At 39.4% G+C, this 15,934-nt stretch overlaps 1 protein-coding gene across 1 annotated transcript; it reads left to right on the forward strand.

Annotated features, from left to right (window-relative positions):
• Window positions 1-12,451: 12,451 nt before the first annotated feature.
• On the forward strand, window positions 12,452-13,986 carry gsx2 (GS homeobox 2). The gene is made up of 2 exons (XM_031753621.2): window positions 12,452-12,963; window positions 13,200-13,986. The coding sequence occupies exons 1-2, from the start codon at window positions 12,588-12,590 to the stop codon at window positions 13,538-13,540; spliced, it is 717 nt and encodes a 238-aa protein (XP_031609481.1). The 5' UTR covers window positions 12,452-12,587; the 3' UTR covers window positions 13,541-13,986.
• The last annotated feature ends 1,948 nt before the right edge of the window (window positions 13,987-15,934 follow it).

The following is a 15,934-nucleotide window of genomic DNA, read 5'->3' on the forward strand; positions in this document are numbered from 1 at the left end:
GGGGAGAGGGAGCCACAGAGAAAGAGAGGCAGAGTGAGAGAAAAATGACTCTGTGCTCTGACACTGCTAAGCCCCCCACCCAAGGCCCCTTTCAGACTTTTGGCCGAACAAAAGCATCTGTTGCCATACTGTGCCGTTCAACCCCCCCTTAACACACACATACTCCAGTCGGGTAAGGAGCCTCGCAGGAGCTAAAAAAGGCAGCACTGAGCCGTATGCAGCTGAGGCTGCTCACCTTGTGGCACAGTCTATTGTGGACCCCATTTCAGGAGCTTCTCCATCCATCTTTGTGTCTCAGGGACAAATAGAGAAAGAGAGGGAGAAACTTTTTATGACAGAGTGAGAGAGAGGGCCACAAGACTGCAGCTGCAGGATGAATAGGAGAGGGAATGAAGGGATGAGGTGGGAGCGAGAGAGAGAGAGAGGAGAGAAGGGGGCAGCTGCAGGGTGGTCCCACCCCTCTGTCCCTCCACCTCGAGAGAGTTGTTTGGCTTCTCCTAGGATTCAGAACACAAACAACTTAATGGTACGTGCTATAAGCTCAGACTGCTCCTGTAACTCCAGTGAAAGAACTGAGAGGGGAGGAGGAGAAAGTAAAGAATGTGGACTGAAAGGGGCCATTGTGTATACATTTACCTTGATGCTTCAGTTTCCCTGTCTTTCCCCCCTTCATTTGTACAATCTTTTCGCAAACTGTCCGACCACATCATAAACTGTATACGGCATCAGTTTGTTCCAGCTCCTCATGAGGCTGTATGATGTTTACACTGAGTGAAACATGCAAATATTAGGCTTCACATGGCTTCATTATCCCAACTAATGGAAATAATCTCGTGTGCCTTTTTTTTGGTAAAATTCAGACTCATATGTTTTCTTTCACTAAAGCAAAAATAAATAAATAAATAAATAGAACCAACAATGACCTCCGATTGAGTAAAACACAACTACATATATCAGCCTTGTTACTTGTATCACTTGTTAAATACAGTAAACATAAATAAATACAGTCCATTAACCCTTTCTACCCTGGAGGTTCCAGCATCAGTACCAGGCTGGATTTCTTATTGCATCATTCCAAAAGTTAATACCAAAGGTGCATTTTAATAGGATTTTTACTGGCATAGAAACAGTGTTTGTGCATGCTTAACAGTAAGCAGGTTTGCTGTGTACAGTAAAGGAAATGAAAGCTTTTATTTGACCAAAATCTATGTTCTGTTCCTGTCATAAGACATGAGTAAATTAAATACTGGTTAACAACAAGACAAGACATTATATATTACAACATTAGAAAAGGGGTCAAATATTTTACTTTCATGCTAAGAGAAAATCACCAAGGAAACGGGTGAAGCATTGTTAAGCATTGAGAAAATGTCAGAAATGTTTTTATGCACTTTATAGTTTTAAGTTATCTGAAGTAAAAATGAAAATGGTTGCTTTAGTGTAATAAATCTCATTCTGACCGAGTGACGGGGCCAAAGAAGCTTGTTTCCATTTTCTTTTATCAACAGATGCCATGTTGTTCATTTTCCCTTTGCTCTCGGAGTGTATTAAATAAATTTGAGGACATGTTTTTATCCAGGGGTAATAATTTGATCATTTTTAAAAACAAAACAAAACAAATGTAGAAAAGTGAAAGAAGGTTAAACTTTGACTCAGATATAAAAAAAACAAAAAAAAAAACATATAATAAACAAAAACAAAAGACTATGAAAGGTTAATGATACCTACAGAGAGAAAGTGAAACCAGAAGTCAGACAGAAAATAAAAAAGGGGAAAGAAAAAAGTCTTTCCACAGTGATTTTATTCAAGCCTCTGATTTCACACAGAGCTTTGGGGGAGTTGCATGCTTTTCACATTTTACTATATTTAAAATGTACTTTAAAAATGAACCAGATTAAAAAAATTTGTTATCACTAAAAAGGTAGTTATATTCATTAACCAGTGAAGTCTCTGGATCCACTGAGTATACCTTTAAAGAACTAATGAGGCCTACAGGTTAGTAGCGAGGTATTGATTTAACTTTGATTATAATTTTGAAGGCTATCATCATTATTTAATCTGCATTCCTGGTATAAATGGGATGCATAAAGTAAAATACCTGCCAGTTTATTAATTGATTTAACTTACTGACTGCTAAAAATAGCTTTTCAAGTTATAATTTTGAACATAAGCATGCCTAAAAATATTGTTCTGTAGTGAAAAACTTCTCTTTCCAATTCTGGATGATTTAAACTTTTGAGAACAGAATTTTCTTTTTGTCTTCTAAGACTTTAAATTGATTTAAATCCACTGGGTTCTGTGAAAATGACATCATGAAAAAGTTGGAAATAGGGCTGGTTTTGACAGATTTTAAAGAGGAAAAAATCAAAAACTCAAGCAAGTTATTTTTTGCTCATCAGGTCAAAATGATGCTGTAATTGTTCCCCTCAAAAACTACACAAACCCATAAAAAGGACCAAAAATGAAGAGTAAGCAGATGATTTTCACAGCTGCAGGTGCAGAAAGGGTGTCACCAAGTTCAAAACGCCTCCCCAGAGGACCGCCGCAGCGTCCAGCTGTAATTCTCTCTGTCATTTGACATCCTCGGGCCAAAGTGCCAGTTTCCTAACACTAACTCACTTCTTTGTCTTTCGTGTATGTAACCTTCGTCCTGAAGAAAACTCACACAAAAATACTCCTTGATTGACAAATACCACTTTTTGATAAAGTACTTTTGTGTGAAATCCTCTTCTTTGTCATCAAGAGTCTCAAAGCCTTTTTTTTAAGAGAAGATCCACTGAGGCTTGTGTGTTTTCCTGATTTATATGCAGATCAGGTCTCATCCAGAGATGCTCCTACAGTATCATCACTGTAGAGATATCTTTTCTTCATCCACACAAACATCTCTCACTCACACTTAAAACAAATTTACTCTCATGGGTATTGTCATGTGTCAGAAAAAGACTTTTAAGAGTGTGTTTAGCATTCAGGTTTGGGCATTCATCACCCCTGTCTAAGCCAAGAAATCTTTGTTTGGTCGCTCCTCTTCAAACCTTTGAGTGTTAGGAGGGGCGGGGGGATCGATTTGATTCTAATCGGACCATGAAAAGAACATGATCTAACTACTTTCAGACCGGAGTATATTTAGGCCCACTTTTCTTTACACTCTCCCTCTCTCCATTCCCCCCTACTTTAGTGTGGGCACAATGAAGCTGGCCAATTTAAAAAGCTTTGAATGTCTCGTCAATGACTTTGTGAATACAGGCGAGAGAGATTTTGAGAGGAGGAGAGGGAGTGAGGAAAGTAGGGAAATGAGGGAGAAATGGAGAAAAAAAAGGCCAGGGAGCACACATAAAAATTCCAAGAGTTGTTTAAGCGTGGGTGGGTTCATTTGCATGACAGCGCCATGTGAATAAGACTGACCTCTTGGACCGCCCCAGTGCTCGGCCGAGCTGCAGCCTGACGTGCAGGCTTTGACCCAGCTCATTGACTCTGAATGGATACTCTGTCAAAAGGAGGGACCTTGCAGCACTCAGCCGGACAGGCATCTGCAGACCTCCTGTTTGACACCCAGCTACCTCTATTTCAGTCCCTACTACTAACACAGTAGGTTGTGCACATGCACACACATTTACCAAGGCATTAGGCAGATATCCAAAACTGTCTTATCGCCGACCCTCAGACCTCCAAGAGGAATCACACGGACAGAAGATGTGAATACAGAGACGTAAACATCCAAAAAACCCATGAAACATTTTCAAAGTCCTTTCTTTAGACACATTTATGCGCACACACAGACGCGACAGGTGCAGCAAAGCTCTTGCACGTGCAGGCCCATCAACACGCTTCACTTGATGGCTCTATGATTTACTGCAACAGGCAGGTGAGAGGACATAGAGTGGACCAGGGGGGCGGTTGAGCGATGTAGTCTGCATACAAATCTTAGTTAACTGCCCCGTACTCCCCCTCGACCCCATACAAAGTTGTGACTCTGTGCAAACACAAAAAGCTCAGACAGCTTATAAACACACTCTCCATTTATCTGGCTGGCACAGAGCTGGGATGATGCAGACAGGCACCCTTACCCCTGACCTCAGCTGTCTATAAACGCTCAAAAGCAAGCCCACCATACTTGGAAATGCAAACAAAGCGATGTCAACACTTGTTTCATTTCTATGAATTCATTTGTTTCCAGAGAAATTGAGGGGAAAAGAGTGAATAATGATGGAGGTGATGGACAAGTTACACTGATCCAAGTTTCAACTGTTGTACAAAATCTCTAGTTTTTTTCCCCTTTTTGGGAATGAATGTGGTGAGAAAATGAGAAAAAGGAATTCAAGTGTATTTGCCATGATAGAGTATAATACTAAGTGGAATTGTGATGGCATAGCTGTGTGTGTATGTTTAAATTTATTTGGGCAAAGTAGTATCTCATTAATAAATTACTATCATTCAGACATCAGATGCTGGACTGTGTACAATTTATGTGGTTTTACAAAAACAATTGCTTTACATTGTCTCTGCTTTTTTCTTTGTATTTATGTCTATGTCGACAAGTTAGATGGCTTTGTGAAAAGAATAATAAAAATTGCACCTGATGCTGATAAATTTTAAACGTCTTCTAATACTTTGAAATTCATGTTTGATATGGATATTCTCCTCTAAATTAATAAACGGTATTTATTTTTTGTTTTAAAATATATTTTTAGAGTTTATCGTTTTAAATAACTTGCTCATTTTGTGTGTTGCACTCATCATTCACTTGAATGATTTTTCATTTATTTTGCAGTTCATGTGTTATTGTGTGTACACATCACAAACAACACTCATTAATACAGTTTTGAAGTAACTTTTACTAAATTATTACTTTAGAAATAATCACCAAACCAATTCAGTTACAAGCGAATATATATATAGTTTTATTGAGCATTAATTATGACCTTTATTAATAACTTTATTTGTGGTCACAGACCAGATATGAATTCATAAAAATGTGTTATATGTTGGTCAGCACCAACTTTTCAGTCAGCGCATTGGCCTAACTGAAGCACCTTTTCATGAATAAAAAGACTTAATCCTTTCAGATGTATGCTGTATTTGTTAGTGGATAATAATACATTTAGAAAAATGTAACAGTCTGCTGAACCAATGCAAATATATTTCAATAAATGAAAACGCCAGAAGCTTTCACTAAGTAGCACATAAAATGTTTACATTTGCACAGATCATAGTTACACACAACATTTAGGATTATCCCTATGGTAATTTAATTGTGCAATTATTATGATATTATGAACTGATTCAAGGTGTTAATAATAATTGCAACAAGCTGCGGGGCTTTGTTCCTGCAGAGGGTAGCCCTGTGCTGCTGCTGCTATGCCTGATGACTCACAGAGGCTGGAGGCTGGTTGATGCTTCCCGGCAAACATGGGCCAGTTCATGTGATGTTCCAAATTACCTACCACATAATTAGCTGCATGTTACATAATAAGCTCTGCTGGGCTTAAAACACTAGGTTAGTTTCTCTGCTAATAGACCTTGTGATGCCCTCACTCTGCTTGATGCCGCATTGTGACTGGTGGGAAAAGAATGGATCCAGGCAACAGATTGTGATTACAAATTCCGACTTTTTATTTATTTATTTACTTATTTATTTATTTACAAAATCACTATGGGATGCACTCACACACAAAAAAGAACAGGTGGCTTTTCCAGATCTTTAGAGCAGGCTGTTTAACATTTGGTGTTTAAAAGCATAATTTGTGCATTACAAAGCAGTGATGTAAAGCAGGAATGTCAAATTCATTTTAGTTTGTCGAATACTTTGAACCTAATTTGATCCCAACCAGGCCACTAAACCTATTGCAAAACACCTGTGAAGCTTTCCTTTCACACGTGTTTCACACATGTTTAGTTTTATATATTTTTTACACACACACACACACACACACACACACACACACACACACACATATATATATATATATATATATATATATATATATATATATATATATATATATATGAATCCATGTTAATTTTTAACAAAATATGAAGTATAAGGCAGAACAGTTTTCTACATGTTTGAAAGCTGGCCTTTTCATGTGAGAGAAAAAGTACCGATTTTTCTTCAGAAGACAGTAAATGATGTCATTTCTGCAGCCTTTTACTGAATCTAAATTTTCTTTAAGTGAGAAAAAAGGATTTGGAGTGAATTTAAATGAACACTGAGATGCAAACAGCGATGAAGACTAAACTGAAAACTGAGATTGTTCTTCATTGTTCAGATGAAAGGAATAAGGTTCAGAATGCAGTCTTCCAGTGGATTTCTCTAACTCCCTTTAACTTCTACATATCTTTCAATATATGCGTAACAGATGGGAAAAAAAAGTGGACATCATCTGAATTAAGAAATAAGTTTGTGTGTTTTTGTGGACGACCGTATCTGACCTCAAACACGGGGAAAAGCTGCGAGCGACAAGCTGCCTGAGAGACACTAACGGGCAATAATGAGGATCAAGATAATGACAGACTCTACTCAACATGACACTTTTCCAGATTAATATTTGGCAGCAATGCATGATACAGCCTGTGATTTGTAGTGTAATTTCTACACGTTTGTTGTCTCATTTTTCTAAATTTACAGTGCTAAGTAGGAGGACGATGTCACCTGTTTCCATTGAATTTTAAGAAACATTAATAAAAACGAAAACAAAACAAAACAAACAAAGCACCATCATTTTAAAGAACATTAATCATTCCAATAATCTTATCTAAGCAAACAGCACTAATCCTTGAAAGAATCACCAAGTGCAGCAGGAAAACAAAAAAAGCGAAAATACACTTATAAAGTTAAAAGATGCCGACAATCTGATGTGAAATACTAAAACTAAATCTAGACAAATATCAATCTTTTACAGTTTTGCTAATACACCATTAAAAACTGAAATATGTTAGTTTGTATAATTGATGTAAACCACTCTTTATATTTAGGTCTACCTAGGCTTGCTTTTATAATAGATAATCCTAGCAGCCAAAATAAACCCTGTTAAAACTAAAGCAAATATGGATTTGGCAAACTGAGCTCATGTCACCAAAGAAGCAAAAGTGGTTTGTTTGCATGTTTGCATGTGTATGTCTAAATGACCTCTTTTCAAAAGCCATGACCAGAGGGCACGCCCACAGGTACACAATAGTGACAAATATACTTTGCCAACTGTAAGGTTTTTCATATCATTACATAACAAAAAAATGACCCAGTTCTTGCCAGATCTTAAGTTAGATATATACAAAAAAAACACTTGACACATTACACCATGTCCTTAATGTCAACTAACTGATTCAGTAGCTTGTAGAACTACCTTTAGCAGCAATAACTTGAGGTTTTCTTATGAGTTCGTCAGTTTCTCACATCATTATTGAGGCATTTTCACCTTCACTCTTCTTTACAATATTGCTTCATTTCCTTGAGGTTTGTTGCATTCGCTTATGTGCAGCTCTCTTACAGTCCTATAAGAGCATTTCAGCTGAGTTGAGGTCTGGACTGGGCCACACAACACATTGATTCTTTTCTTTTTCAGCCATTCTTTTGTAGATTTGGGATCTTTGTCGGGTTGCATGGGCAAGTTACAGCCAAGCTTTGGTTATGGGACTGATGGGCTCATATTTGACTCTAGAATACTTTGGTATACAGAGGAGTTCATTGTTGATACAATGATTGCAAGATTCCCAGGTCCTGTGGCTGCAAAACCAGCCCAAATCATCACTCCTCTACCGCTGTGCTTGATATTTGGTATGAGGTATTTGTGCGGATATGCTCTGTTTGTTTTTCTCCAAACAGGGCGCTGTGCATCATAGCCAAACATCTCCACTTTGTTGCAGGAGTCTTGAGGTTTGTTCACATGCATTTTCCACACTCCAGTTGTTTTCAGTGTTTTCCACTTGTGAATAATCCTTCTGACTGTACAGTGATGGACATCAAATTGTTTGGAAATAGTCTTCCAATTGCTCCCAGATGGATGTACAGCAACAATTGATTCTTTGAGATCATTGCTCATCTCTTTCCTGTTTAGCAATATATTAACAGACCAGCAAGCTTCAAGTGCATTTGGTTATCAGCACCTGTTCGCTACTCGCTTACTCTTAATTCCTTTCGAAGCAGTTAGGGTGCTACTAGTTTTGCACACACGCTTTCTCTATTTTGGCTTAACTTTTGTTAAATAAGTAATGAAACAGTGTAATATGTCATGCACTGTTGTTCATTTGAGGTTGTATTTACCTCATTTTAAGACTTTCTAAGCACCAGATGTTTTTTTTTTGTTTTTTTTGTTTTTTTAATGCCCTAATATGTAAAACCTTAGAACTGATATAGGCTATACTGTCTTTTTACTTTGACTGTAAGTTGCAATAATAACCACCGTGTACTTTGTGGGTAGTGGATGCAAGTCTGACTGCATGAGAGCAACTGACAGGTATAAGGTGTGGAAAACATGGATGATACAGTTTGGTTTGTTTGCTTCCTTACAGTCTGATAAACAGAGAGATTGTGGCCCAAGTCTATTCATGGCCCAGGCTGGTGACAAAAGATGCGGCCTGGACACACATTCCAGTCTGCTTCCGCTCCAGCACACAAGCTCAATCCCGGGGATTTCCCCTTTCAGAAGGCAGAAAAGGAGGCTACAATATCACCTCCTTTAAATCGGGAGACAGGATGGAGGTACTGCTGTCATTCACTCTCTAACTCATTTCCTGATTTAGGTTTGACTGGAAGTCGGGAGCTCGCAATAGGAAAAAGGGGCCAATTAGGCCATGACTGTTTTTACGTTTTAAATTTAGAATAGCTTTTCTGATTTCTTAGTAGCACATTTTCAGAAAAAGTCTAAAGGCATTATTCTGAACCTGAATAATTCTGCTAAAAGGCCAATCATTAACAGAGATAAAACAGAATCTTGATCTTCTTGGAAACCTGTGCGTCTCCTCAGTAGTGAGCCGTTACAGTTAATAATTCCTAAGCCCTGCAGTGTAGATTTAAGTGACCAACAATGGAATAGCGTCTTATTACAATAAGGACTGAAATTCACGACTATTTGACAACTCAAGCAAGAAAAGATTGAAATAAGGGCTGTTCTGTGCTGCGCTCTCTCTAATGGCATTTGCTTAGTCTTTTGGAAACAACAGAGCAGGCACAGGGACAAATCAGGGCTCTAACAATAAGCTCTAATAAAGACATTTCTCTGGGAACTTAAGCGTGATCGGCGTCACTATCAGTTGCTGTTTATCTCATTTTCGAGACTCCTTAATTGTGTGCGCTACGAAGCACAGACTCATACACATACTACACTGAGTGTGGACATCCAGACACACTCGTTGATGTAGGGGCACACTTCAGACTGGAGTGTCTGGTCTGAACAGCTCTGTAAGGCTGAGAAGTGTCTCCCTAATTAGAGGGAGCCTGGTGCAGGACATCTCTATAGGCCATCAACAGGGCCCTCACTGGCTTTGTTCAGCAGCCTCTTCTTACACTGAAGCTGTCACTTTACTTTTCTATAAGCCTGAGCTCCTTAACAGTGTTGTGTGTACCCAATCACTGGAACAGTTTGTAGATATTTTCAAGGATATAGCTGCAACACAACAGTCCTGTGATTGTATATTGAAAGAAGAATATCTGATCCATTTTTTAGGACAAAACTTTAAATGCAGTTTATTGATCTTGATCATGGAACTAAAAGAGTTCAAAAACCCCTGATGAGAGACATTAAATGGCCCTGCTTTGTTTTGTTTATCTGGCTAAGTTGTCACACCATTTTAAGATGTAATTATTTCTATCTCAATTTTGCATAGAAACCTAATTATTCACTGAGATATAAATTAGATTCCACATTCATGGAGACCATGACCCCCCAAACTCCTGCAGGATACTATTCAGGGGCAAGCCTCTTTCTCTCCCCTGCTCTGAGATGGAGAGTAGCCACTGCAGCTGCTATTCACATCAACCAGATAATTGTTAATGAAAAGTCATTGGATGGCATTATGTTGTCCACGGGATCATTGTTCATTTCCCCCCATCGCCACTGAGATCTATATGGAGAACCAGAGTGTTTCCTTTGAGTTTTGGTATTCAGGATCTGTTGCCTGGAAACTAATAAAGGGGGAAATCATCGACTGTATTGGCCAAGATGGGCCGCAGACTGGCCCTGCACAACAATGCAAGGTTTGTAAAAAGGCGTTGAAACAAGTTAATGACGCTTGTTGAACAAAACATTAATGGACTTCTTCACGGTATAATATGGCATGGGATGCGAGGTGAATGGGGGGGACTTTAGCTGCGCACTTTAATAAGTTTGTGTGTTTTTACTACTGGGAGGAGCAGGATATGCACACATACACACCCACCTATTTGATGCACTTGATACAAGAAATTTTGTACGGGACTGAAAAGAAAAAACAAACTTGCACCAACCTCGGAAGGGATTTAACTTTTAAAAAATATCCCCCACTTTTAATTTTAATTTTCAAGTCATTGAATAGGCCGTTGATTAATTGCCCATCAGCATGATTTGAAAAGGGGTTGAATAGTGGAGGGTACTGCTGCACTAAAGGCGCAAAACGTTAGGGAGAAAGAAGAGGCAAAGTGGGAGGTGGGGCCTCGGGAGTTGGACACATTTCTCTTTTTTAATCTAACATTTAAACACCGAATAATATTGCACCGGCCCCATTTACTGCACCGACTTCTTAACCGAAGCGGACAAAAAAAAAAAAAAAAAAAAAAAAAGCACTGCAGCCCTGTCACCCCGAGCAGAATAAAGGGAATCAAAGGATTTTTCCCTTAAATGGACTAATTTTCTCCTTGAATTATGAAAGTAATGGCTAGGTAACAGCCTGTGCTCAGTACCCGACGGCTTAATGCTTCCTAAATCCTTCCACGTGGCTCCACTAGTCCTGGCAATTAGGACTCATTATAGCCTCATAAAGGATCTCATTTGTAGGATTACTTAATAGACAATGAAATTTTATCGTGCAAAATTATGGAAAAATAATATTAGACCTCGCATGGTGAGGCGAGGGCGTGCGCCACGCATCATTCCGCTTGGTTTACTTTCTCTCTCCCGTTCTCTCTCTCTCCGTCTCTCTCTCGTTCAGGACTGTTATCTGTACCATAACAACTGCGCGTCTTCCTTGTCAAACGCTGAATTCGCTTTATTAGAGCAATTACTGTCTGTGTGACTGACATGTCTGCTTTTATCTTTATTATGGTTGGATTTTAAAGACTTTGTAATTCTCTCAAAGAGTGCATCGAAAGTCACAGTTGACTAAGTGCTTCAGTTGCCTTGTTTGTTGCAAACATGTGTGTTTGCTCCGTGATGATGAATTTCATACAGCAGGTTTTTCAAGAAAAAAATGGTGACAAATAAATAACTTTTGAAAAGTTGGAATCCACATGAGGCTATTTCTATTCTTTTTCTTTTTGGCCTTATTTGTTTTGCTACAGACAGCGGACAACTTAACATCTGCGGTGTTGTACCTGTACCGTCTGCACCTTAACCCCGCTGACGGCTCAAATATGAAGGTTCGAGGCGTTACTTGGCAGATGAAAGCAGAAGCTAAACCTACCGGTGACCCGCCTGGGGATCAAACTCGCTAATTATTGTCACAAGATGAGGGATTAACGCATTTCTGAAATAGCTGCCTGTTTACCCCCGCACAGACTGGCCATTATAAACACTTTCTAATTGAATCCTAATCGCCGTCAAATAACCCCAGTCCAGACTCGCCATGAGTTCATAATTCTTTAATTGCTAGAAGTGAAACCTGGACCAACCGGATTCAAAGCACGATTAGTCTGCAAATCAATTATTGCTTATGGTCGCGTGGACAATTCCTTAAATCTCATTTGCGAACTATCAATCCTTAGCCTTGGCTATATAGCGTTCCTTTGTATGTCAGACTTATTACTCAGTAATTTAAAAAAATGTGAATAAACCAATAACTGACTGCAGGTCAAATTTGAAAAAAAGAAAAGAAAAGAAGAGTGAATGGCGTATGTAATGCACGTTTTGTCAGAAATTTGAAGTGCTGTGGGCACTAAACAATTTATTGATATAGTTGCAAGTGTTTCCAAACAGCTGTTCAGTAGTGACAAGTTTATAATTTTCAAATCTCACAAGCATATTTTAAATGTTTGCAAAATATATATATTTTTTAGGTTTTGTTTCAAAGATATTACAAAGTAATACTTCAGTCAGTGTGAATTTGCTGAAAAATTTCTTTGTAGAACTTTCAACACAGTTCTGAAAAGGAATAAATAAATAAATAAATAAAAATTCCTGATTATTTTATGTTACCAGTCAAGACTTTTGTCAATTCTGCATAAAAAAGTAAATCTTGAAGCTGTGATTGGAGGCCCATATGAGACATCACGTGGTCTAGGTCACTGACAGTATAAACCCCAAGAGCCGGGTGCGCACGTGGGTGACGCTGCAGGGCCAACCCTCCTCGGGCTCTCTTTTGTTGGACCATCAAACATAAGCACCTTTGGAAATCCCGAGGGGCTCAGATGAGAAGCAGCAATCATCCTGCTCACGGAGCGATCACTTATCAGCGACGCAGCCATGTCGAGGTCATTTTATGTTGATTCTTTAATAATCAAGGATACGGTGCGACCTGGACCAACTGAGCATCCAGGACAAGACTTCCTTATTCCAATCAGCATGCACTCTCCGAGCGTAATGACTGTCACCGCTCCGGTGTGCCCCTCCAGGAAAAATGGGACTTTCTGTGTTTGTCCACTGTGCGTCACATCCCATATCCACTCTTCCCGCAGCGGCATTCCCATGCTGAAGAGTCAGTTTCCAGGAGCAGAGCCACAGTATTGTCAGAGAATAGCACATCAGCAGTCTCCTTCACTCGCTCACCCTGGACATACACCTGTCTGCACGCCCACCTTCAGCGTCACAGATCCCAGGAGATACCATTGTCTCTCTATTGGTAAGCACGTGTTTTCTACTGTCTCGGCTCATGACTAGAACTACTGTCCGGCACATATTTCTGTACTTATTAGAGCTCGCGTTGTACTTTGTAGCAGTAAGATCAATGGTATGCACTTTGTTTTTACGCACGACGATTTAAGCGCGACATTTCGCCTGTCTTGGAATGAGCGCACATTCACAGAGGAAGTACAGAACTAAAACATGACTCAAAAAAATGTTTGTTTCCTCTAACAGGTGCCTCCGAGAATAACCACATACAGAATGGCAAGAGGATGCGCACGGCTTTTACAAGCACGCAACTCCTGGAACTTGAAAGGGAGTTTTCCACGAACATGTATCTTTCTAGACTCAGGAGAATCGAAATCGCTACATATTTAAACCTGTCAGAGAAACAGGTGAAAATCTGGTTTCAGAACCGCAGAGTGAAGCACAAGAAAGAGGGTAAAGCCACCCAAAGAAGCGCGCACAGTGGTTGCAAGTGCACAACCAGCCACACAGACTATTCAAGGTCAGAAGACGAGGAGTCTCTATCTCCGGCCTCAGTCTCGGAAGAGAAAGAGGTGTCTCCCATCTGAGAGCAACTCGACTCAACAAGTTCCACTGCTGGCGCGTCCTCTGCCCTGCTGCATTTATGGATCACGGCATCACCCAGCCCCTGAGCCAAATATCTGCTGCATGAAGCCTGAGCAGAAGTTCTGAAAATATTAATTGTTCTTCGCTTCATGTTCTTTATAATGTTCAAAACAAATGTTTAATGTTTAAAACCAGTGTGGATAGGTGTTCGTGAAATATTTGGGAACATGACCAACTATGTGACTGATGTTATGTGGATCCCCTTGAGGTTCTCACCTACACTACCTTGTTAATTATCCCCAGTAAATGATTTCAGTTATTGCCGGAAATCCTTTTACAGTCAGTGACGTGTAGCACAGAAAACCCCAAGAAATAGTAAAGGTCTGACGTGTAAACCCGAAACCTGTATGTAACAATTTGTAAACTTTGTATATCTGTATTTATTGTAATAAACATGACGAGTTGACCTAATAATTTGTCACTATTGACTTACTATGATTGATTATGCACATGCTCACCTGAATCTCTAATATCTGTAACACTGATAATGAATGCAAAGTGAAAAAAACGAATTTTTGAGTCTTTGAGAGTCGAGTTGATTTAAAAACTGCTCGCAGAAATGATTTTTTTTTCACTTTTCCATTAAAAATATGTAAATATTCAGTATTATAAGTGAATTATTACAAGGTTTCAAACGTACATTCGTTGTAATCTTATGAAGAAAAAAGGCCCCCTCATATAATTTAATTTAAACACAATTACATGTTAAAAAAAATTAAAACACCACCTTAAAAAAAAGATAAAGTTGTTTTATTGTATTACAAAGACTTTGTACTTTCCTAGCCTCAGAATAAAAGCAGACACGTATCGCAAACTGGCTCATTAAACCGTGAGTTCAGTTATCTTTTAGCATTTCACCGAATTAAGGTGTTTCTGTCACGACAGCTATCATTATTAAGCTGTCATTCTTAACTAGTGGTCTTATTCTGTTACACCTCAATGTCCACTGTGCGTATTTTATTTAGGAACATTATGCAGCAGAGCTCAATTTACAAGATCTAGCTATCTAATTCAAAATGGATGAAGTGAGCTTTATGAAAGTGTAATTTCTCCTTAGATGTGACCACAAAAGGGTACCCGATAACGCCCCCGGGGAGCAGCCAATAGTCCATTAATGTTCGCTTTTGAAAAGATTTTGGTTGTCCAAAGCGAGTTTAATTGCGTTTTCGGTCCCACGTTGGTTGATTATGCTGCTATTGCTTGAAACCACAGAACAAGTATATATAGAAGTGGGCAAAGGCTTTGACAGGTTAGATTGTCCTGCCTTGGGACTCGCATTTAGCCCAGGACCCCCGACGGCTGTGTGCTGAGAGAGCTTTGAGAGACAGCTACAGGGTTCCTCCGAGCGACAGAGAACGATTTAGTCACTGTTTCATTAGGCACTATTTGAACCTTTCAACTTATGGTGAATTAAAGGGGGCACGCTCAAATGGAAAGGCTCTGAGGAGGGATTACGTAGGAGGGGCCACTGGAAATTAGCTGACGCCTAATTTAACTCGTTTCTGTCAGAGTTTGGGATACATTCCTAATTGAGAGGGGAAGCAGGTGAAGTTTTGGTCCCACGCAGGCCCATTCAGAGCAGGAATAAATGGTCCCCATTCACATCCCGCTGGTGATCATATATTATTGGGGGAAAGCCATCTAATGAATATATATTGAAGTTCCTATTAATCGAATTAGAGTTCCCTTGCAGGTGTGAAAGACCATTGCAGCATTTAAAGCTATTAACAATAGAATAAACCACAGTTTCGACAAAGACTCTCCCCCTTTTCAGCCCCACAGGACGTGACCTCAAACTGTAAGGTCTATATAATGATGGGCTGAAGCTCCTTTTTTCCAGGTCGAACGGCTATCTCTTCTATAACTGTCACAATGACGAACTTTTCCGATCACACGGAGGTTACACAGCTATTTGAAAAAATGCCAGGCTGAGACTATGGAGCATACATTCTGCAGTAAAGGGACTATACCAACTAATGCACAGAAAAACGAGAGCACTCCAAAGTCGTCCTGCATCGGCCACCATTGAAAATACAGCAATTACGCATGACAAAAGACAATTAATAAGAGCGCTTTTGAGCCGGGTGCAGCTGCTGTCTCATGCGGAGAGATGGGCTGGAAGAAGCTGAAGTACCCGAGGGGGGGGTGTTGTCTTTTTTTTTTTTTCCTCCAGGAGAGGTCCACTTTATTTATTTGTCAGCAGTGTAGCATTCATCGTCCACACATATATCTATTCCATTCATTTAAATCACATATCAACGGGTTTGTTCCGGGACACACGCTCTGATCTCACGTTAAACAGCTGAACGTTTTTACACTTAAACGCATGGATCTTA

Source organism: Oreochromis aureus, linkage group 23 (genome assembly GCF_013358895.1).
Source record: "Oreochromis aureus strain Israel breed Guangdong linkage group 23, ZZ_aureus, whole genome shotgun sequence".
NCBI lineage: Eukaryota > Metazoa > Chordata > Actinopteri > Cichliformes > Cichlidae > Oreochromis > Oreochromis aureus.

Excerpts from the sequence above, each read along its gene's own strand:
- gsx2 (XM_031753621.2), top strand. The coding sequence starts at position 12,588 with ATGTCGAGGTCATTTTATGTTGATTCTTTAATAATCAAGGATACGGTG. Across the intron at positions 12,964-13,199 it reads ATACCATTGTCTCTCTATTG|GTGCCTCCGAGAATAACCAC; the intron begins GTAAGCACGTGT and ends TTCCTCTAACAG.